A 17578-nucleotide genomic window follows, 5' to 3' on the forward strand; every position below is an offset into this window, starting at 1 on the left:
CCATCTAATTGACCAATTTTCTGAGTAATTTCTGGGCAAGTAATTTGCCTAACAACTCTAAAGGGCAGAACAATATTTCCCCTCTTTCTTTTTGCTAAATCTTTGAAGTACCCTTCAGATCTCCTCCTAAATTACTTTTCAGAATTTTAAGCCTTTCAATGCCACTTTTTAGTAATTGACCATTTCTGGTCAATTAATTTACCATTTTGGTTTGATTATAGATTTGGCCAAGGGTGCACCTGCATACACAAAAAGGTTCCCAGGTCTTGCAGACTGTTTTGTTTTTTCTCCCATCATCCTGCATTGTTTTCATTCTGTGAATGGGCTCATGTGTAGGTGTGTATCATGTAAGTGTGTATCATAGATGTGTATCATGTAGGTGTGTAGGTGTGTATCATGTAGGTGTGTAGGTGTGTATCATGTAGGTGTGTAGGTGTGTATCATGTAGGTGTGTATCATGTAGGTGTGTATCATGTAGGTGTGTATCATGTAGGTGTGTAGGTGTGTATCATGTAGGTGTGTATCATGTAGGTGTATCATGGGCCTCTGTGTGTGTGCGGGTGCGGGTGCATGATCAGGACACATCGGGATGGGGCTTTGAACTTGCCTATAATCAAAGTCAGCTCAAGTTTCCTCTGCACTTCACATGACATCAAATGGCGAATGTCAAGTTGTAGGGGTGTGTGTGTGTGTGTGTGTGTGTGTGTGTGTGTGTATAGATGGGTGAAAGTGTCCGTGTGTATGTATGAAGAGAGTGAGGTGACAATTATGACCAGTTTTATCTCTGTACCTGCAGGTTACACACCCCCACACACACACACACACACACACGCACGCACGCACGCACACACACACACACGCACACACACACACACACACACACACACACACACACACACACACACACGCACACACACACAGGTCCAGGACCAAACAATAAAACAGAACAGTTTTAATTTTTTCTTTGTCTCTTCTTCCATATTACTGTATTCATTTACAGCTATACCTGAAATAAAATGTGAGTCTTCTGTAGCCTGTCCGTGTCAGCTGATTAATGTTCTGTGCTATGCATATTCTACCCCCATTGTATATCTCAGGCAGACTCCAACTGTGGCAATCAATTCAATCAGCAGCGCTTATGAAGCCATTACAATCTAGCAGAGAGCAGGCAGGGAGCAGGCGGGGAGCAGGCGGGGAGCAGGCGGGGAGCATCCTTCAACTGGCCTCAGACTCATTATGATTTAGTCAAGCGAGGATGGAAGCGATGGATGGAATGATGGAGGGACAAAGTACTGGATGGACGGGCAGACTAATAAAGCACATCCCTAATGGCTTACGTGTGACTATGAATATGCATTACAGCGATTGAGCAATATAGGAGTGGGTGGTGTTGTGTTATTTACCCCCCCCCCCCCCCTCCCCCGCGCGAGAACGCTGTAGCAGGTTGCCATGGCAACTCGCATGTACCATAGCAACCACGCTGAATGTTCCATCCCAATTGTGAAGGCCAGAGGTCTGGCAGTGCGGTGAGGACGTCTACAGGCCTAGAGGCCATAATACATGATGATGAAAACCCATTGTCCACAACCTGCTTTCCTCCTCCCATTCATCATTATAGGCCTGCTTCTCAGTCTGACCAACACACCCAAAGTGCAATTTCAATCAGATTATCTAACTACTAAAATAACTCACTTGTGATTATACCTTAGTGATTTGAAGTTTTCACCTGAATCTCTTCAAACTCAGTGACTGTATTGGGTTAAATCTTCAATATGGCTTTGGAAATGACATGACATGAATATCATCAGTAATTATAATATGTGGTATGACCTTGGACCATTGATTCTATATTTACATGCATGAACAGTAGAATCGTAACATTTGATACCAATATGGGTAATTATGGTTTATAACTAACTGTTGCTATTATTACATAATGAAGCTCATCTCAGCGTTAAGCTCACTCAAATATTTTTAGATTCCACAAGTAAAGGAAGTTAAAGTGTAACTTTGTGTTAGGCGTACTGTGAGACTGGAGGATTTACCTGCGGAGACTTGATGGCCAGGCTGTCGTCTTGATAACTGGGAACACTGTAGCACTGGACAGGCTGGCGTCTTGATAACTGAACACTGTAGCACTGGATAGCGGAGTCTGCAAGGTTCCATGATGAGAACTGTTTGCAGAAGGTTGCCGTGAGATGAATCGATGGACAGCTAGCAGAGCCAACTCCTACAGGACCTGAACGTGACATCACATTGCGTTATGACATCATCAGTGAGATATGACATCACTAGTAGGCTAGTGTCCTGGCCACTAGGCAGAGCCTTCTACAACTGTATGACATCACCGAGGGAACATCCGAAATATGACATCATCACTGTCGACATCGTAGTAGGAATGATGACGTCATCTAACACTTCGAAGAATAACCAACGACAGCTAAAGAAATGATAATATATCAGAGAACCACAAATCAAAACCACCACCGTAATATTTTTTTTTATTGAAAGAAAGACAAAATTGGCAAAGGTAATTAACCACTTAGATAGTAGCTTGCCCTGTCCTGTGCTGTGTTAGTTTGTTTACACAGTGATAGATCTATATGTAGCACTTTTGTACCCCCTAGTGGTTAGAATGGGTAGTGCTGCTGAGTTCTTGACTATATACTCTGGTATAATAAATCCCTTTAGGTTATATGTTTGATTTATGATTGCTTAACCCCTTTGTACTCAATAGTATAGACCCCTTGTGGTGAACCAGTGAACTGCAGGTACGTGCCCTTTAATAATAGAATATAATATAAAGTACTCCCCTGTATCTAATAATCACCAGTATGCTGTCATTTACTATATATCACTTAATTGACTAATGCTATGCTCAATAAATGCTAATTCTATAGCCTTTTCACTTTTGTTGCAGAAAGACTCTCTAATGTAAGTGAAACCCTTAAAAAGAAATAATAGCACACAACCAGGTAAGTATAGAAAAATATAAACAAACAATAAAAATCATTCAACATAAACTACACAAGGACACATAAGTACAAGCACTCTTTTGATCCTCTATAACAATGGTTCTCAGTGTGGGGTCCGGGGACCTCCAGGGGGTTCGGCTCCCAAGCGAATTCATGAATTATTAAACACAACTACAGTTAACACAATTAAAGAATGTAGAAGAATGACTGTTCTAATCATTTATTAGATCCTATGTATCTGATGTAGGTCCAGCTTGCCCAGCGTGTGGGTGTAATGCTGCGTAATGATGATAATGACCAAAATATTCCAACAGCATGTTCATTATTATTTAGAGCAGAGTGGATTTTACGAACATGTTGTTGGGTAAATGGTCTGCATTTATATAGCGCTTTTATCCAAAGCGCTTTACAATCAGTAGGTAGTTTACATTCACCCATTCATACACCATCGGGAGCAATTTGGGCTTAGGTGTCTTGCCCAAGGACACAACGACAGCAGCTGGGACGGAGCGGGGATCGAACCGCCAACCCTTGCGTCATTGGCCGACGCAGTGAGTTGAGCTAGAGTCAGGGACTGACTAGTCTCCTTCATCAGCTTATTTATATCAGTGTTCAAACTACTGGTGATGATAAAGAAGGATCACTGCTGCAGCTTATAATGTGAGTACTTTTTAAGAAATTGCTTGAGGCTGGGATTGAACCAACAACCTTTGCATATCACACAACATTCACATGTTTACCTGAGTGAGCTATAACCCACTTTCTCTTAAACTCTTATCATATTTAGTCAACCTCATCCTGATTTTATTTAGTCAAGTTTTCATCAACTAAGTGTCTAAGTATTTTCATCTCATCTTAGTCAAAGAAAACCGTAACTATTCATTAGAATTTCCAAACTTATTGTAAAGATATATTAATCTGTTATTCTGGAATTGTTTTAAGTTTTGAATGTGCAATACAGACACAGATGTTTAACTTCTTATTCTCTTCTGATTGGATCTCTTCCCAATTCGTCCATCCCTAACATTTTTAGTCTAGTTTTCACCAGTGAAAGTAGGTAGTCGACTAACATTTTTCCTCATAGTTTTCATCTACGAAATCAACACTGCTATGGATCATTGATTGTATAATAGAACCTATGGATGCATGTCTCCACCTAGTGGTGCACTCCTCTTCCAAACTCACACACACTTTTCCACAACTACACCATGTATCTGAAACAATGTTTACTTACTGTCAATCTCATCAACGTTTCTGAAGACCATCTCCACGTGATCCCACTCCATAAAGCTGCATTTCCCAATGAAGGGCTGGGCAAACACCACATAGCCTACTGATACAATATTATAATTCAAATACATAAATACATGTCACTCTTGTGTTAGAATGAGTAAATGGGCATTGACACTGTTTTTATATAACCCTTGATCAATTCTCATTAATCTTTAATCTTTTCTTTTGTATTTGTCTGTAGGCTACATACGTGCACTGCCAAGAGTAGCGGCAGTATTATAAACCAGAGACCAGACTATAGACAGTTTTAACTTGACAACAATAACAACCGTCACAACCCACCTGAATATCCGGTTTACTTCCTGTATACATAGCTGAGCGCAGGCTGATATTCGGCTCATATTAAATGTTAACGTTAGGCCGTGTCTCCGACAGACACAGTAACAACGTAGCCTCTTTCGGTCTTTATGTCTTGTAGTAGTTAGTAGTAGTTGTTGTTGTTGTTGATAGTTAGGGGTTGGTATTGCAAAGGGATCTGACGGATAGTGCAGTAACAGTCAGCAGCTATGATAGCACGAGGGGAGGAAGTCCATATATGGTCCATCCGGTCATGGGGCACAGGACATTACGTCATCACAGGATAACGCGATTGGCTGGCTCTGATCTGTTCAAATCTGAGCCAGCCAATCGCATTGTCCTGCGGTTTGGGACCGTGTATAAAAGGCGACCGCTGCCCGGGGTGGGTGGGGGGATCCAGAGGAGAGGGGGAGAGAAGAGGAGGGGGGAGGGGGAGAGAAGAGGAGAGAAGAGGAGGGGAGAGGAGAGAGGAGAGAGGGGGAGAAGAGGAGGGGAGAGAGGAGAGGGGAGGAGAGGAGAGGAGGAGAGGCCAGCCACCCCAACCTCCAGGCTGCCACCACCCAGGCCAAGTGCCCCTCTGCTGGGCAGACACACCCACCACCCGCCCTGCCCCTCACCCTGCCCGGGTCCCACACCCCCGCCTGAGACCCCCCTCCAGAACCCCGCGCACCAGGCAGACCCGGTGCATGGTGCATGGTGCATGGTGCATGGTGCATGGTGCATGGTGCATGGTGCGACGCAGTAAACAAACTCATGTTTCCCTCGTCACCAGTCATGCTGGACATCAGTACAAGTGTGAGATCCCTCTCATTCCTGCAAATATGTAACCTATGTAAATACAGTGTTGTGTAGTGGACAGGTCTGCCCATAAGGGGGGGTAAAGGGGTAAGCTTCGAGGGGCGTCGCCACTAGGGGGGCGCTGGAGCCAGGCACATTTTTTTTTAACACTAAAATATATCTCCCATCCTGAAAATGCGGCAACTAATTTATTTTTTTGCAAGGAGTCGAACAAATACACAAAACACAGCAGCAGTAACAAGGCATGCTCGGGCAGGAGTGCTCCTGTGGAAAATAGTGCCATTCTGATGTAATCCCCCATCCGACCAGTGCAGTGAGAGGCAGCAATGTGCCGCAAGGCATCTAGTCTGCCGGAAAGCCAAAAGAAGAAGAAGAACAAGGCAGGCTTGGGGCGGACCATTTTGCTTGGGGCAGCAGCGCAGGGACCATTTATGGTGTAACACACAACACAGACAAGTGATAGCAAACAAAACAAGACCGGCGATGGCAAAATGCCAGGAGCAAAACAAGTCAGGATGCCAAAATCTCAAGGCAAAACAAAAAGCGGGAGCAGGCAAAGGCTTTAGACCCAAATAATAATCTGTTAACAGACTGAAAAGCATTGATATGAGTAAAGCGCGTGCAGGGGAGGGGGGGGGGGCATAGTGGCTGGACCCTTCCAGGGGCACTGCAATGGGTGTTGTTCAAACTGAACATTTATTTCTTCAACATGCTGCAGCAGAAAGGGAGATAAACAGCGGACACTATTTTCATAGTTAATGTATTCAATCCAACTGACTTGCATGTGTTCTGGTCTGTGAGGAGCAGAATAATAAGAAAACACCAAATAACAACACAATACCAAAAATATGCTTATGGATGTGTATTTTAATAAAAATAATTCTGTCAAAATTAAACAGAATACAATATTTCTTTTTTCTAATCATGTTTCCAGTACATAGGTATGTTTTTTTTAATGATCATTTTTCCTTTTTTGTAATATCGTTTTAAAGGTTTTAAAAGTCTCATGCTAAGTAGAGGGTAACTCATTTCACAATTTTTTTGTTTATTTTTCATTTTTTGTTGCTAAAACTCAAAACTCAAAATATGAAATTAAAATCATAGAAGTCAATTGTGCACAGCTTGTTGTCTTGTAAATGCCTAATTCCGTTTTCTCCGGCCTCTCCAGATGAAGCCCGCGCGGCTTTGGGAGGCCTCGGGCGGGGCCCCATTCCAACACTGTTGGCGTCCCTCCTTCTCCTCAGACTAATCACTGATCTAAAGCCAAGCGTCCCACCGTGAGATCAGCGGCTAACATCTACGTAGGGACAGAGAAAACAGTGCTAGAGGACGGGGCCCGGGTCCAAACACAAAAGGACAAGCTGGGAGACTTGTTCCCTACAGGTATGCAACAGAAGTTGTTCTCTCACGTACGCGCGCGCGCGTGTGTGTGTGTGTGTGTAACAGAAGTCCTTTACAAGTGTAGAAGCAGATCAGACAGCCCACGTTGTAGAGTGCAACTCCCCGTCATCATCATGTCATTTCCCGGAATTGATGGTGTCACTTCTTTGTACGAATAAGTACAAACAAAATACTTACCGGTTCCTACTGGGAGTAACAATTTGGGTTTTCTAGTACAACTTCCTGACAATTACTGGGAATCAGAAGGTTCCCGGTTCGAGGCTCGCTCCTCCGGGCTGCGTGTCGAAGTGCCCTTGAGCAAGACACTTCAGTACGGAGTACTTACTCTGTAAATAACAGGGTGCAGGCTGGATTATGACGTTTACAGTGCACGTTCTTTCGTTCTTACTATGTAAGTTCTCTAAGTACAGAGTAAGTACTCTGTATTATATACGTTCTGGGTAATTACACAGTAAATGTCAGGAAGTGACACTCTAAACACCTAATTGTTACTCCCTTGTTCATTGTCTTTTTTTCTTCCGCTGTACTTACCAGTAGAACCGGTAAGTATTTTGTGCGTACTGATTCATACGTGGAAGTTACACCATAAGTTCAGGGAAATGACATGGAAATGACAGGGAGCTACTCTTAAAACGCAGGCAGTAGTATAAAGTGTTACCAGTGTGTGTGTGTATGTGTGTGTGTGTGTAACCATTAGAATAGCTCCTATCATAGCAGAAGTTTATAAAAAAAACAATCCAGCCCACACCGCATACACACGTCCCGAGTGCATACACACGTCCCGAGTATAATAGAACTCCGTATTTCTCTACCATAGAATGAGATACTCTTATGAATGGCAATATACACTTTTGGGGGCGGGGCTACGCTACAGCGAGTCCAGATTAGAAGCGACTGGCGGCTATAAGGGTGGGCGGCTGGGACGGGCCTGGAGGAGAGGCGCACGGTTGACTCGGGGGGGGGGGGGGGGGGGGTTATTTTCCGGTGCTGCGCTTCAGTCAATAGAACACAAAGGTGGTGTCTTTCTGGAGCGAGACGTCTCGACAGCTCAAACAAGAGATCCAAAGAAAGAAGGAATAAGTTTTGATGACAGTCAAAAAAAAGAAAGAAAACAAATCCAATTCATGATACAAATACCATACATATCATGATACAAATACCATACATATCATGATACAAATACCATATATATCATGATACAAATACCATATATATCATCAGTGTTGGGAAAGTTACTGAAAATTGGTAATTAGTTACAGTTACTAGTTACTTCTCTCAAAAGGTAATTGAATTACTTTAAAGTTACCAGTTACTTCAAAGTAATTAGTTACCAGGGAAAGTAACTTTTGCATTACTTTTAAAAGTCCGCTTCGATTGTTATTAATGCACACATTATGTTAGTGTTGCTGTGCCACAGTGTGGCATTGAACCTTCGCTTATTGGGGAGGCTTATAGCCTATCAAGGTCCTTAGCCTCTGGGGCTCTGGCTGCAGCTCTCTCCCCGGACTAGGTCTGAGGATCAGAAACTGGGTAATCCTCTGAAGTTGTCCGTTATTTTCATGTCCTAAAGTAACTAGTAACTAGCCCATTTACTATTTTAGTAACTGTAACTGAGTTACTGAATTTGAAAAAGTAATTAGTTAGATTACTAGTTACTGAAAAAAGTAGTTAAGTTACAGTAACTAGTTACTTAGTAACTAGTTACTCCCAACACTGTATATCATGATACCCAGAAATCCGATGCAGTTGCAGTCAGCGTAACAACAACAACGACGACGACGACAACACATAGACAGAGAACAGATGATGATGACTCAATTTCCCAAACAAACGATGTGGAGGACGTATGAAGGTGGAGGATGTATGAAGGTGAAGAACACGATCACAGTGGCGCCGAAATAAAAGTCCTACTGACGGCGCAAAAAAGATCGGTGCGAAGTGGAGACTTTTCAGAAGAAGCTCTGGCTCCAACTGCCCATTTCGATCTGAATTTAATCCCTTTTTCTATTTTGCTGCTGATCAACCCAACTGCCTCAGCTTGAACCCGAGTTCGAAATGGCTTCTGCACAGTCAGAGAATAGGTTTGTTCACGCTGAGGTACGGGACACCTTGGCTCACCCTACACACAGTTCAGCCTCCTAAGGCGAAAACTGTGGCCGCCAAAGGGTGGGGACATTTTTGTAGACCAAGCAAGCACAGAAGCGACCGGCTGAGCAAGCTATAGTACATAGCTATAGCTATAGTACATAGCTATAGCTATGTGCTATAGCTATATACTTTAGTACACTTCAGCTATAGCTATAGCTATAGTTACTGGTCACAGTTCAAAATGGTAAAAGGAAGTCCTACATCAACTAGGGGAGATGATAGAAAGTGTGACAGCAGCACCTACTGGACATCCTGCAGTAGCACGACTAAAGCGGCTTTTGAACCCTGAGCGGAGTATAAGTGTCAACGAGGATCCTGGAGCACTCGCTTCACTGGGAAGTTAAGAAGTTAACTTAAAGTTAATAAGCTAACTTTCCAGTGAGTCGAGCGCTCCAGCATCTTCTTTGACTTTGTTATTTTTACTGTCCTGTTCTGTCTGTGGAGGGGCTGAAGCGCAAGAGACTCCTTCTACACTGAGTACAACTGTATTGGCATTTAGATCTCTCAACCGACCGCTTCCTCGCACCTTCTGACAGCTGAAGAGAGAATCATTTTCCAAACGAGCACTGTTGTGCTCTAAAGTGGTAACGGCTTTATCCGCATCAGTTTCTATAGCAAATTGCCTGCGTGCGTTTACAGTGTTACTGAGGGAGCAAAGGGCCCAGAATGAGTACTTGGCATGTTTTGCTGCATTTTCTCAGTGAAGACTTAACATTACTAAGGTACAGTAGAGATGACCTATGCTCCGGGGCAGCAGAGCGTGTTACCGTGGAAACCGACCTATGCTCCGGGGCAGCAGAGCGTGTTACCGCGGAAACCGACCTATGCTCCGGGGCAGCAGAGCGTGTTACCGCGGAAACCGACCGTGAGTATTGTGCTCTGTGATATAATGAACAACAACGATAACAAGAACAACAACAACAACAACAACATGTGAGTAAAATACTGAGTCGTAGGGAATCCAAATCCACCCATAAAAACAAAAAAGGGGAAATAAAAAGGGAATTAGAATCTTTCGTCCAAGATGAGCACAACAAACTGACCAAAACAAAAAGAACAAAAAAAGTCTAGATAAACAGAATAATAATTAATGATCTTTAAATAGTGTCACACATTTCTGTATTTGATAATACTAAATTAAAAAGAAGCTTTCTCCTCGGCTCTCCGCCGCTCCTCTTGTCTGTCCCCGCTGGCTCAGTCTGACGGACAGCCAAACACACCAATCACACGCATGCTCTCTTCCTCCGTCGCCGTGACAACTACCTGCCGGCCACGCCTCCTCCGCTCAGCGCTGCTTAACATGAACCTGCGGAGAGAGAGGGGGAACGCTCTGAGCCAGGTAAGGAGCACTGTGTGTGTGTGTGTGTGTGTGTGTGTGTGTGTGTGTGTGTGTGTGTGTGTGTGTGTGTGTGTGTGTGTGTGTGTGTGTGTGTGTGTGTGTGTGTGTGTGTGTGTGTGTGTGTGCGTGCTTAGATGTTACGTGGAGAATTTCAGTATTTTACAACCTGGACCTTAATTTCATAATTTGTTTTATGTTTAACTACTTTACCCACAGCAGAAATGTGGGAAGTGTATTATACACTTGGTCATATATATATTTACAGTATAATACTGTAGAATACTGCAGGGATGACATATTGTTGTGGTTCATAGGTGTAAAAAGGCAATGGGATAACACTTCAAAAGTCATAAAAGTGGTCCTCATTTGTGAAGATGATCTTGCTGAACACAAACTTGGCTGATTCATAAGCTTTTGTTCACCACAAACTTTATTTCATGCATTTAACCTAAATCCCCATTAAAACCCCATTGCCTTTTACACGTACCAACCCCAAGTGCCAAGAGCGTCCTGCTCTTCTGGACTCATTCCTGCGGTACGCCATTTATGTCCATTTATGTCTATTTTCAAAAACTTTCAAGGCCTTGATTTCCCCCCTCAAATTCACAAACTTTCAAGGATTTCCAGGACCTGTGGGAACCCTGGTATTACAGTACATTACATGTAAGTATGTAATGTCACGTAATGTAATGTAATGGAACCCTATAACGTCTGGATATTTGAATTTGACGTTTGTGAGATTTATTTTCTTTTTTTCAATTTAATTTATATTTGTGCAATACATATCTCATCATATTTTATTTCATTTTATTTTTGATGTGGGTATATATGTATATGTATGAAATACCATAACACTACATGCATAGTGTGACCTCCACTCACCTGGACTTGGGCTAGTGCAAAAAGTTGTCTACTCTGGCAAAGGAGCAGGAGCCAGAACGGACCCGGGCCATGAGCTGAACACACTCTGTGGCCTGACCCAGCGCCAGCATGAGCGGAGGCTGCTTAGGCAGGTTCTGAGACTCTGTGGAGGAAAACACACTATGAGAGCAGGTAGGGTGCAACACATCGGTCACAACAGTCTGTGTGTGTGTGTGTGTGTGTGTGTGTATGTTGGTGTCTCTTACCCAGAATGGCGCTATTGAGTGCGGAGCAGAGTGTTTCTCTCTGCATGGGGTCTAGCTGCTGGCCCACCGGGCAGTTCCACGGGTCTGAGTACGCTAGCAGGCTGAACGCATCCTACACAGACACAGACACAGTCATCCTATCGCACCATAATCTCCGTGCTGTGCAGCGCAGTGCAGAGTAAAATTCCTTTTGGATATGTCATTACGCACAGCCTTGCCACGCCAGGACATCAAATTCTGCTGCTAAAATTGGGTATTAGCAGATAATTCAGTGAGGCAATCAACTATAACTCACTGAGAAACTTTTATCACATCGCAAAGAGGGAAATGAACTGAGAAAACTTGTTGGACAATGGACATGAGCCTACTTGCAATAGACTCTGAAGAAGGCTCTTTGCCGAAACGCGTAAGCCTTTTGTTTTTGTGTGATGTGAGCCAATAAATCAAGTGAAATGTGAGTATTTTGTCCTCCTTGACTTTGAAAACTGAGATGTGCCCTTTCAACTGTTTCTGAACATATTTTGGATTTTGGGTTTGGCACTCCACTGAAAAACCCATTGTTGAAGTGCAACCTTCTTTTTCTAAACAATAGGCTATTCACCTTCACCTATCCCATAACCTGGAGGGTCGTTGGCAGCACAGATGATCTGTCAATAAGCTCTCTCCATCTCTCTCTGTCCTCGGCACGAATGAGTCCACTCTATTACGCATGGAGTGAATTACAGCATATTGCATGCCTGAACACAGCAATTGCGAGAGGGGAATCTGATTGGATTGACTGTAATGCCCAGGCATTGCCTGGTCACACCTGTGAATAATTCTAGTGCTTAAAACCGCCCAAATCCCGTTTGCGCTTCATTTTGGGGGCGCAGATGATTTGACACGGCTCTAATTTGCTGTCAAGACATTATTATTTGGTCAAAATAAATGATTACTCATGTTATAGCGAACATTGACTACGTTTACATGCACACAATATTCCACTATTATTCGGAAAATGACAATATTCTGAATTTGATAAGGGGTCATGTAAACAGCATATTCCACTTGCATTTTCCGAATTTGCCTTATTTCCGAATTTAGCATTTTCCGATTAAGACATCTGGGTTATTCCAGTATTATTCGGGTTTTCGGAGGATTCTTTGATCATGTATACAGCGCATTCGGAATATGCGTCTCAATCAGGGTTTTTACCGCAGTTTGCGACGCATGTTGCCTGTTTGTGGTCAACTGATGTGTGCTAGAAAGCGCTAGAAGAGGCGATATAATCATAATAATCCATCATCTCTGGCATGCGAAAAGAAAAGCCGACATTTCTGATCGGGAGGAGATGAGAAACATCGATTTAAAGAGAGAGAGAGTAGCCTATAGTGCCCAGTGACCACGGAAGTCCACAATGCTTGCGACTCGAGCCTGCGAGGTAATAACGTAGGCTACTAGCCTATACTTTTTATGAAAGACTTGGATGCGCAACACAAAACTTTTCAGCAGCAAGCTCCTGAAATGGACCAAGTGATGCCCGTAAGAATAGTGCTGCTCTGTTTATTCTCAACAGAAAAACTCTGCGGCTCCGCCTACCTGCATCTCTCTCTCCCCCCCCCCTGACCTGGACTCAGGTCAGGTGCTGCACACCTCTGCATATCAGACTCACGCCCTGCCCAGAAACTATTTGGTCAAATAAATCAAACGTCTACAGCTCGTACAGAACGCAGCGACCAGCAGGAACTGCTGCCAGCGGAACAAAATCTCATCATTGCCGGTTCTGGCATCACTTCAATGGTTACCTGTTGTAGCACAGCGGTGTGTGTGTGTGTGTGTGTGTGTGTGTGTGTGTGTGTGTGTGTGTGTGTGTGTGTGTGTGTACCTGTAACATCTTCTTGTGCGCGGCGTTCTTGCCGTACTCGCGGCACAGCTGTTCGTTGAGCGTCTGCAGCTCCCTGCCGAACTGGATCATCCTCTCTGTGGCTGCCTGGTTGCCTCCGCACAGCTGTCTGCTGCTGCAGGCCTCCTCTGCTGTAAACATGCACACACAGTGTGAATAGACACGTACAAACATGTCCTACTCTAAGCTGGGTGTGACGGCCCGGGCTGCACCAGGGCAGGGAGGCATCGTGGAGTTCAAGAGTCAAAATACACCTGTCTTCTATTTGGATTTGTGACGTGAGCCATGGATCTGTCCTCCAGAGAGAGGGAGAGAGAGGTGAGAGACAGACAGAGAGAGAGAGAGAGAGAGAGAGAGAGAGAGAGAGAGAGAGAGAGGTGTGTGTGAGAGAGAGGTGTATGTATGAACACATTTTGGTGAGCTATGCGCGCTCCCGCGACCCTCCTACTATCCGGAGGAGACACTAGCGTGCTATGTAGTCACAGGGGCGGATAGGTCCCCCCTCCCCTCCAGAGCTCCGTGAAGTAGCCAGCTCAGTGAGAGCATGAGGCGGGGGAGAGAGACAGAAAGCCAGCGTGACAGATTATTATTATATAAATAGTCGATGTGAATGAGCGAGCGAAAACACATCATGCAGTTTCAGTTTTTCCAAATGAAGCTCAAACCTGCTCTGTGTGTGTCAGCCAACAGGCTACATGTTGCTGGAGTGAAACGCTCATGGCTTTGATCTTATTTAATTTCTGCAGAGCTTCGCACAGCACACACATTTAATGAGCATTTTTGGACGCGAGGGTCGTCTCGCTTCCCAGTATTGGACATCACTAGGTAGGGTATCTGGATCTGGTTGCGTTCATGCCTTTGATTTAACGTTTACACAGCGTTTGTGACGATTCAAGGGCAGAACCGCAAATTCCGAGTAGCGTCAAGTCAGGCAGGATAAAACGAAAACTTCCGGGTATAACCTTCACAATAATGGCAATTAAATAAAGTAAATGCACGTGTAATGTTTTTTTGTGTGTGTGATCCGAAAGACACAGAACAGAGATAAACTGGAAGAATATCCGCTCCCTTTGAAAAGTAAATTTTAACCCGTAATGAGTCGACCATTCTGATTTTTTGTTACTAAGTAATACATTTATTTTATTTTGAAGGTAAAAACGTCTAGCTTCCTGTATTCTGTATAATTCTAGTAGGTTTGATGCATTTTAGGACTGAACATAGCAAAGACCTGTTTTCTTTGTAGCGCTTGAGACTCGAGGAAATCGATGCATCTGGGCGTGAGTTGCAGGGTTGTTTAATTAACTAACGTTATGGGCAAACAATTATATGCCGTGAACGTTTAGGCAGTTATCGCCCATTATGTATTTTTAGCAACTTGTTTTCAGAGTCTGCATGTCATGATAGTTTGTTGAATGTCAATGCGATTCACTTAAGGCTATGCTGCTCAGACAGTGAAGTGCAGCTGTGGTCAGTTTTCACAACTCCCCATTGTGTGGTCATGGCCCAAATTCCCCCCAGCCCCGCCCCCTCTCTACTTTACACCTGGAGGTGCTCCTCCCCCCAGCCCCGCCCCCTCTCTACTCTACACACAGAGGTGCTCCTCCCCCACCCCCGCCCCCTCTCTACTTTACACCCGGAGGTGCTCCTCCCCCACTCCCGCCCCCTCTCTACTCTACACCCGGAGGTGCTCCTCCCCCACCCCCGCCCCCTCTCTACTTTACACCCGGAGGTGCTCCTCCCCCACCCCCGCCCCCTCTCTACTTTACACCCGGAGGTGCTCCTCCCCCACCCCCTCTCCCTCTCTACTTTACACCTGGAGGTGCTCCACATGTATGAAAGCAACATGCCTCATGTCTGAAAGGTACACTTCACGTATCGCCCGGGTCAGGCTCATGGCAAGCAACTCTGACCTGACCCGGAGTTCATGTCTGAAAGTGGCTTTATTGTGTGTGTGTGTGTGTGTGTGTGTGTGTGTGTGTGTGTGTGTGTGTGTGTGTGAGTGAGTGAGTGTGTGAGCGTGTGTGTGCACCTGTCAGGCCGTTGCCCAGGCTGTTGTCGTCTGGCTGGAGGATCTCTTGGTGTTTGTACGTGCCGTTCATGATCCGTGCTGAGGAGCCCTCCACCACCCCGTTAGTGTAATGCTCTGCTTCGATCTCCATCTCGCTATCACTACACACACACACACACATGCACGCGCACACGCACGCACGCACGCGCACACACAGACACACACACACACGCACGCACGCACCCACGCGCACACACAGACACACACACACACACGCACGCGCGCGCGCGCACGCACACACACACACACACACACAGACACACACACACACGCACACACACACACACACACGCACACACACACACACACACAAAGCTAAGTTTAACATAATATGAACATAATGTAAACATGTCACACATACTGATGGATCAAGCCTGGAAATTCAGAACTCACACGAGCTTCAAATTTAGATACATTTAAATTCCATATCAGATTTGTGTTTCTCAAAATTAAAATCACATTTCCCATCAAACTTGTAGCTTCCTGTTGCGAAGCAAATGCTGCTACTTCTCCTTCCATGCCATTTGTCAGGATAACCGCCAATAACAGCCTCTGATCACAGCCAATAATAACATGATAGCATTTTGACAAAGTAAGACAATTATCCCACCTCCCCCCATGAGGTCAGTTTAAAGGCCTTTTTTTACTTTTATCTTTTATCATTTGGGATTTCTTTCTGTTTGCTTCATCTTCTGCGTATGATGTGATCGCTGCACTGCTGCATGCTGCACAAAGTCAAACACCTTATGCCCACCAGGGGGTGCTGCTGCACCATCACAGTCCATAGTGAACCCCAATAGGGGGGTTTTCCAGGGAAGGCTGTGCCCCCCTTAGACAAAGAAATTGTGCACATTTGAAAGCTAAATGCTAAATGAAGAGGCTAGTAGATCTATGAAGAACTACACACATCACATTCATATCCTCTTCACTATGCTGTGGCTTTACAATGATGGCATAAATATGAGTGAGTTGAGAGGTCAAGTACAGATTTATTAGATTCAGAAACATAATGAATCGAGAAATTGCATTGAATAATGTTGAATACAATGAAATATAGATATCCATGACACATATATATATTCGATTAGATTTTGTTTCAATCGTTTACATGTAGAAATTTCATTTTTTTTTCATCTGGCCATGAAAAATGCATGTGCATCCAGTGCACCAACGTAAAATCGGCAGTGCGCCCACCCACACCCAAGGTCGGGTTGGTCTGAAATTTTGCATGGTGGGGCGTTATGATCCGGGGAAGGTCATGAGCACATCATCAAGTCCTGGAACCACCTTGAAAGTCCTGGAAGATCCAGGAAAACACCTCACGCCCACTGACACCCCAGAACACCTCACGCCCACTGACACCCCAGAACACCTCACACCCACTGACACCCCAGAACACCTCACGCCCACTGACACCCCAGAACATCTCACACCCACTGACACCCCAGAACACCTCACGCCCACTGACACCCCAGAACACCTCACACCCACTGACACCCCAGAACACCTCACGCCCACTGACACCCCAGAACACCTCACACCCACTGACACCCCAGAACACCTCACACCCACTGACACCCCAGAACACCTCACACCCACTGACACCCCAGAACACCTCACACCCACTGACACCCCAGAACACCTCACACCCACTGACACCCCAGAACACCTCACACCCACTGACACCCCAGAACACCTCACACCCACTGACACCCCAGAACACCTCACGCCCACTGACACCCCAGAACACCTCACGCCCACTGACACCCCAGGACGGATTGGGCTGAAACATTGCATGTCGGGGGGTTATGTGCTATTATTACTACTGTAATTTGCTACTGTTGTGTCAGCTAGCCCTCCTCTCCCTGTTCTCTCCACATAGTCTCTGTCATACTCCCCCTGCTCTCCCTCCCCACCTCCTCCCCTTCCTGAACTCTCCACCCACACTATTCTAAAGCATGGCACCCATTCTCTTTCTCTTTCCCCCTTCCCCTGCTCCTTCCCCACCTCTCCTTCCTTGTCCTCTCCTCCCCCACATTTCCTATCCCCCCCCCACCTCCTCCCTCTCCCTGCTCTCCCCTCCACCACATCCCCCCGCTCTCCCTCCCCCCTCCCGCTCTCTCCTCTGCTCTATCCTATATTTCTATATTTTCTATATTTCTCTATCAATTGTTCAATGTGTTATCATTATTCTGTAATTTGCTACTGTATGTGTCAGCTAGAATTAACTAGACATATTTTCTGTGAAGC

The 17578-nt window shown here is 45.0% G+C and overlaps 1 protein-coding gene across 2 annotated transcripts in view; it reads right to left on the reverse strand.

Annotated features, from left to right (window-relative positions):
• Window positions 1–6229: 6229 nt before the first annotated feature.
• ranbp10 (RAN binding protein 10) overlaps window positions 6230–17578 on the reverse strand; it is a 48644-nt gene continuing 37295 nt past the window's right edge. Inside the window, exons 11-16 of one of the 2 annotated variants that reach the window (XR_014553515.1) lie at window positions 15290–15429; window positions 13243–13391; window positions 11379–11490; window positions 11134–11275; window positions 9735–10218; window positions 6230–9692 (exon numbers count right to left, since the gene is read on the reverse strand). Coding sequence is in view for 1 of the 2 variants with exons in the window: in XM_083655067.1 (XP_083511193.1) it covers window positions 11145–11275; window positions 11379–11490; window positions 13243–13391; window positions 15290–15429 (532 nt within the window). In the remaining variant the exon portion in view is untranslated. Of the gene's footprint in view, window positions 10219–11133; window positions 11276–11378; window positions 11491–13242; window positions 13392–15289; window positions 15430–17578 lie in introns of both variants that reach the window. The other variant, XM_083655067.1, reaches the window with a different exon arrangement.

Source organism: Poromitra crassiceps, assembly GCF_964638095.1.
Source record: "Poromitra crassiceps genome assembly, chromosome: 18".
NCBI classification, from domain to species: Eukaryota; Metazoa; Chordata; class Actinopteri; order Beryciformes; family Melamphaidae; genus Poromitra; species Poromitra crassiceps.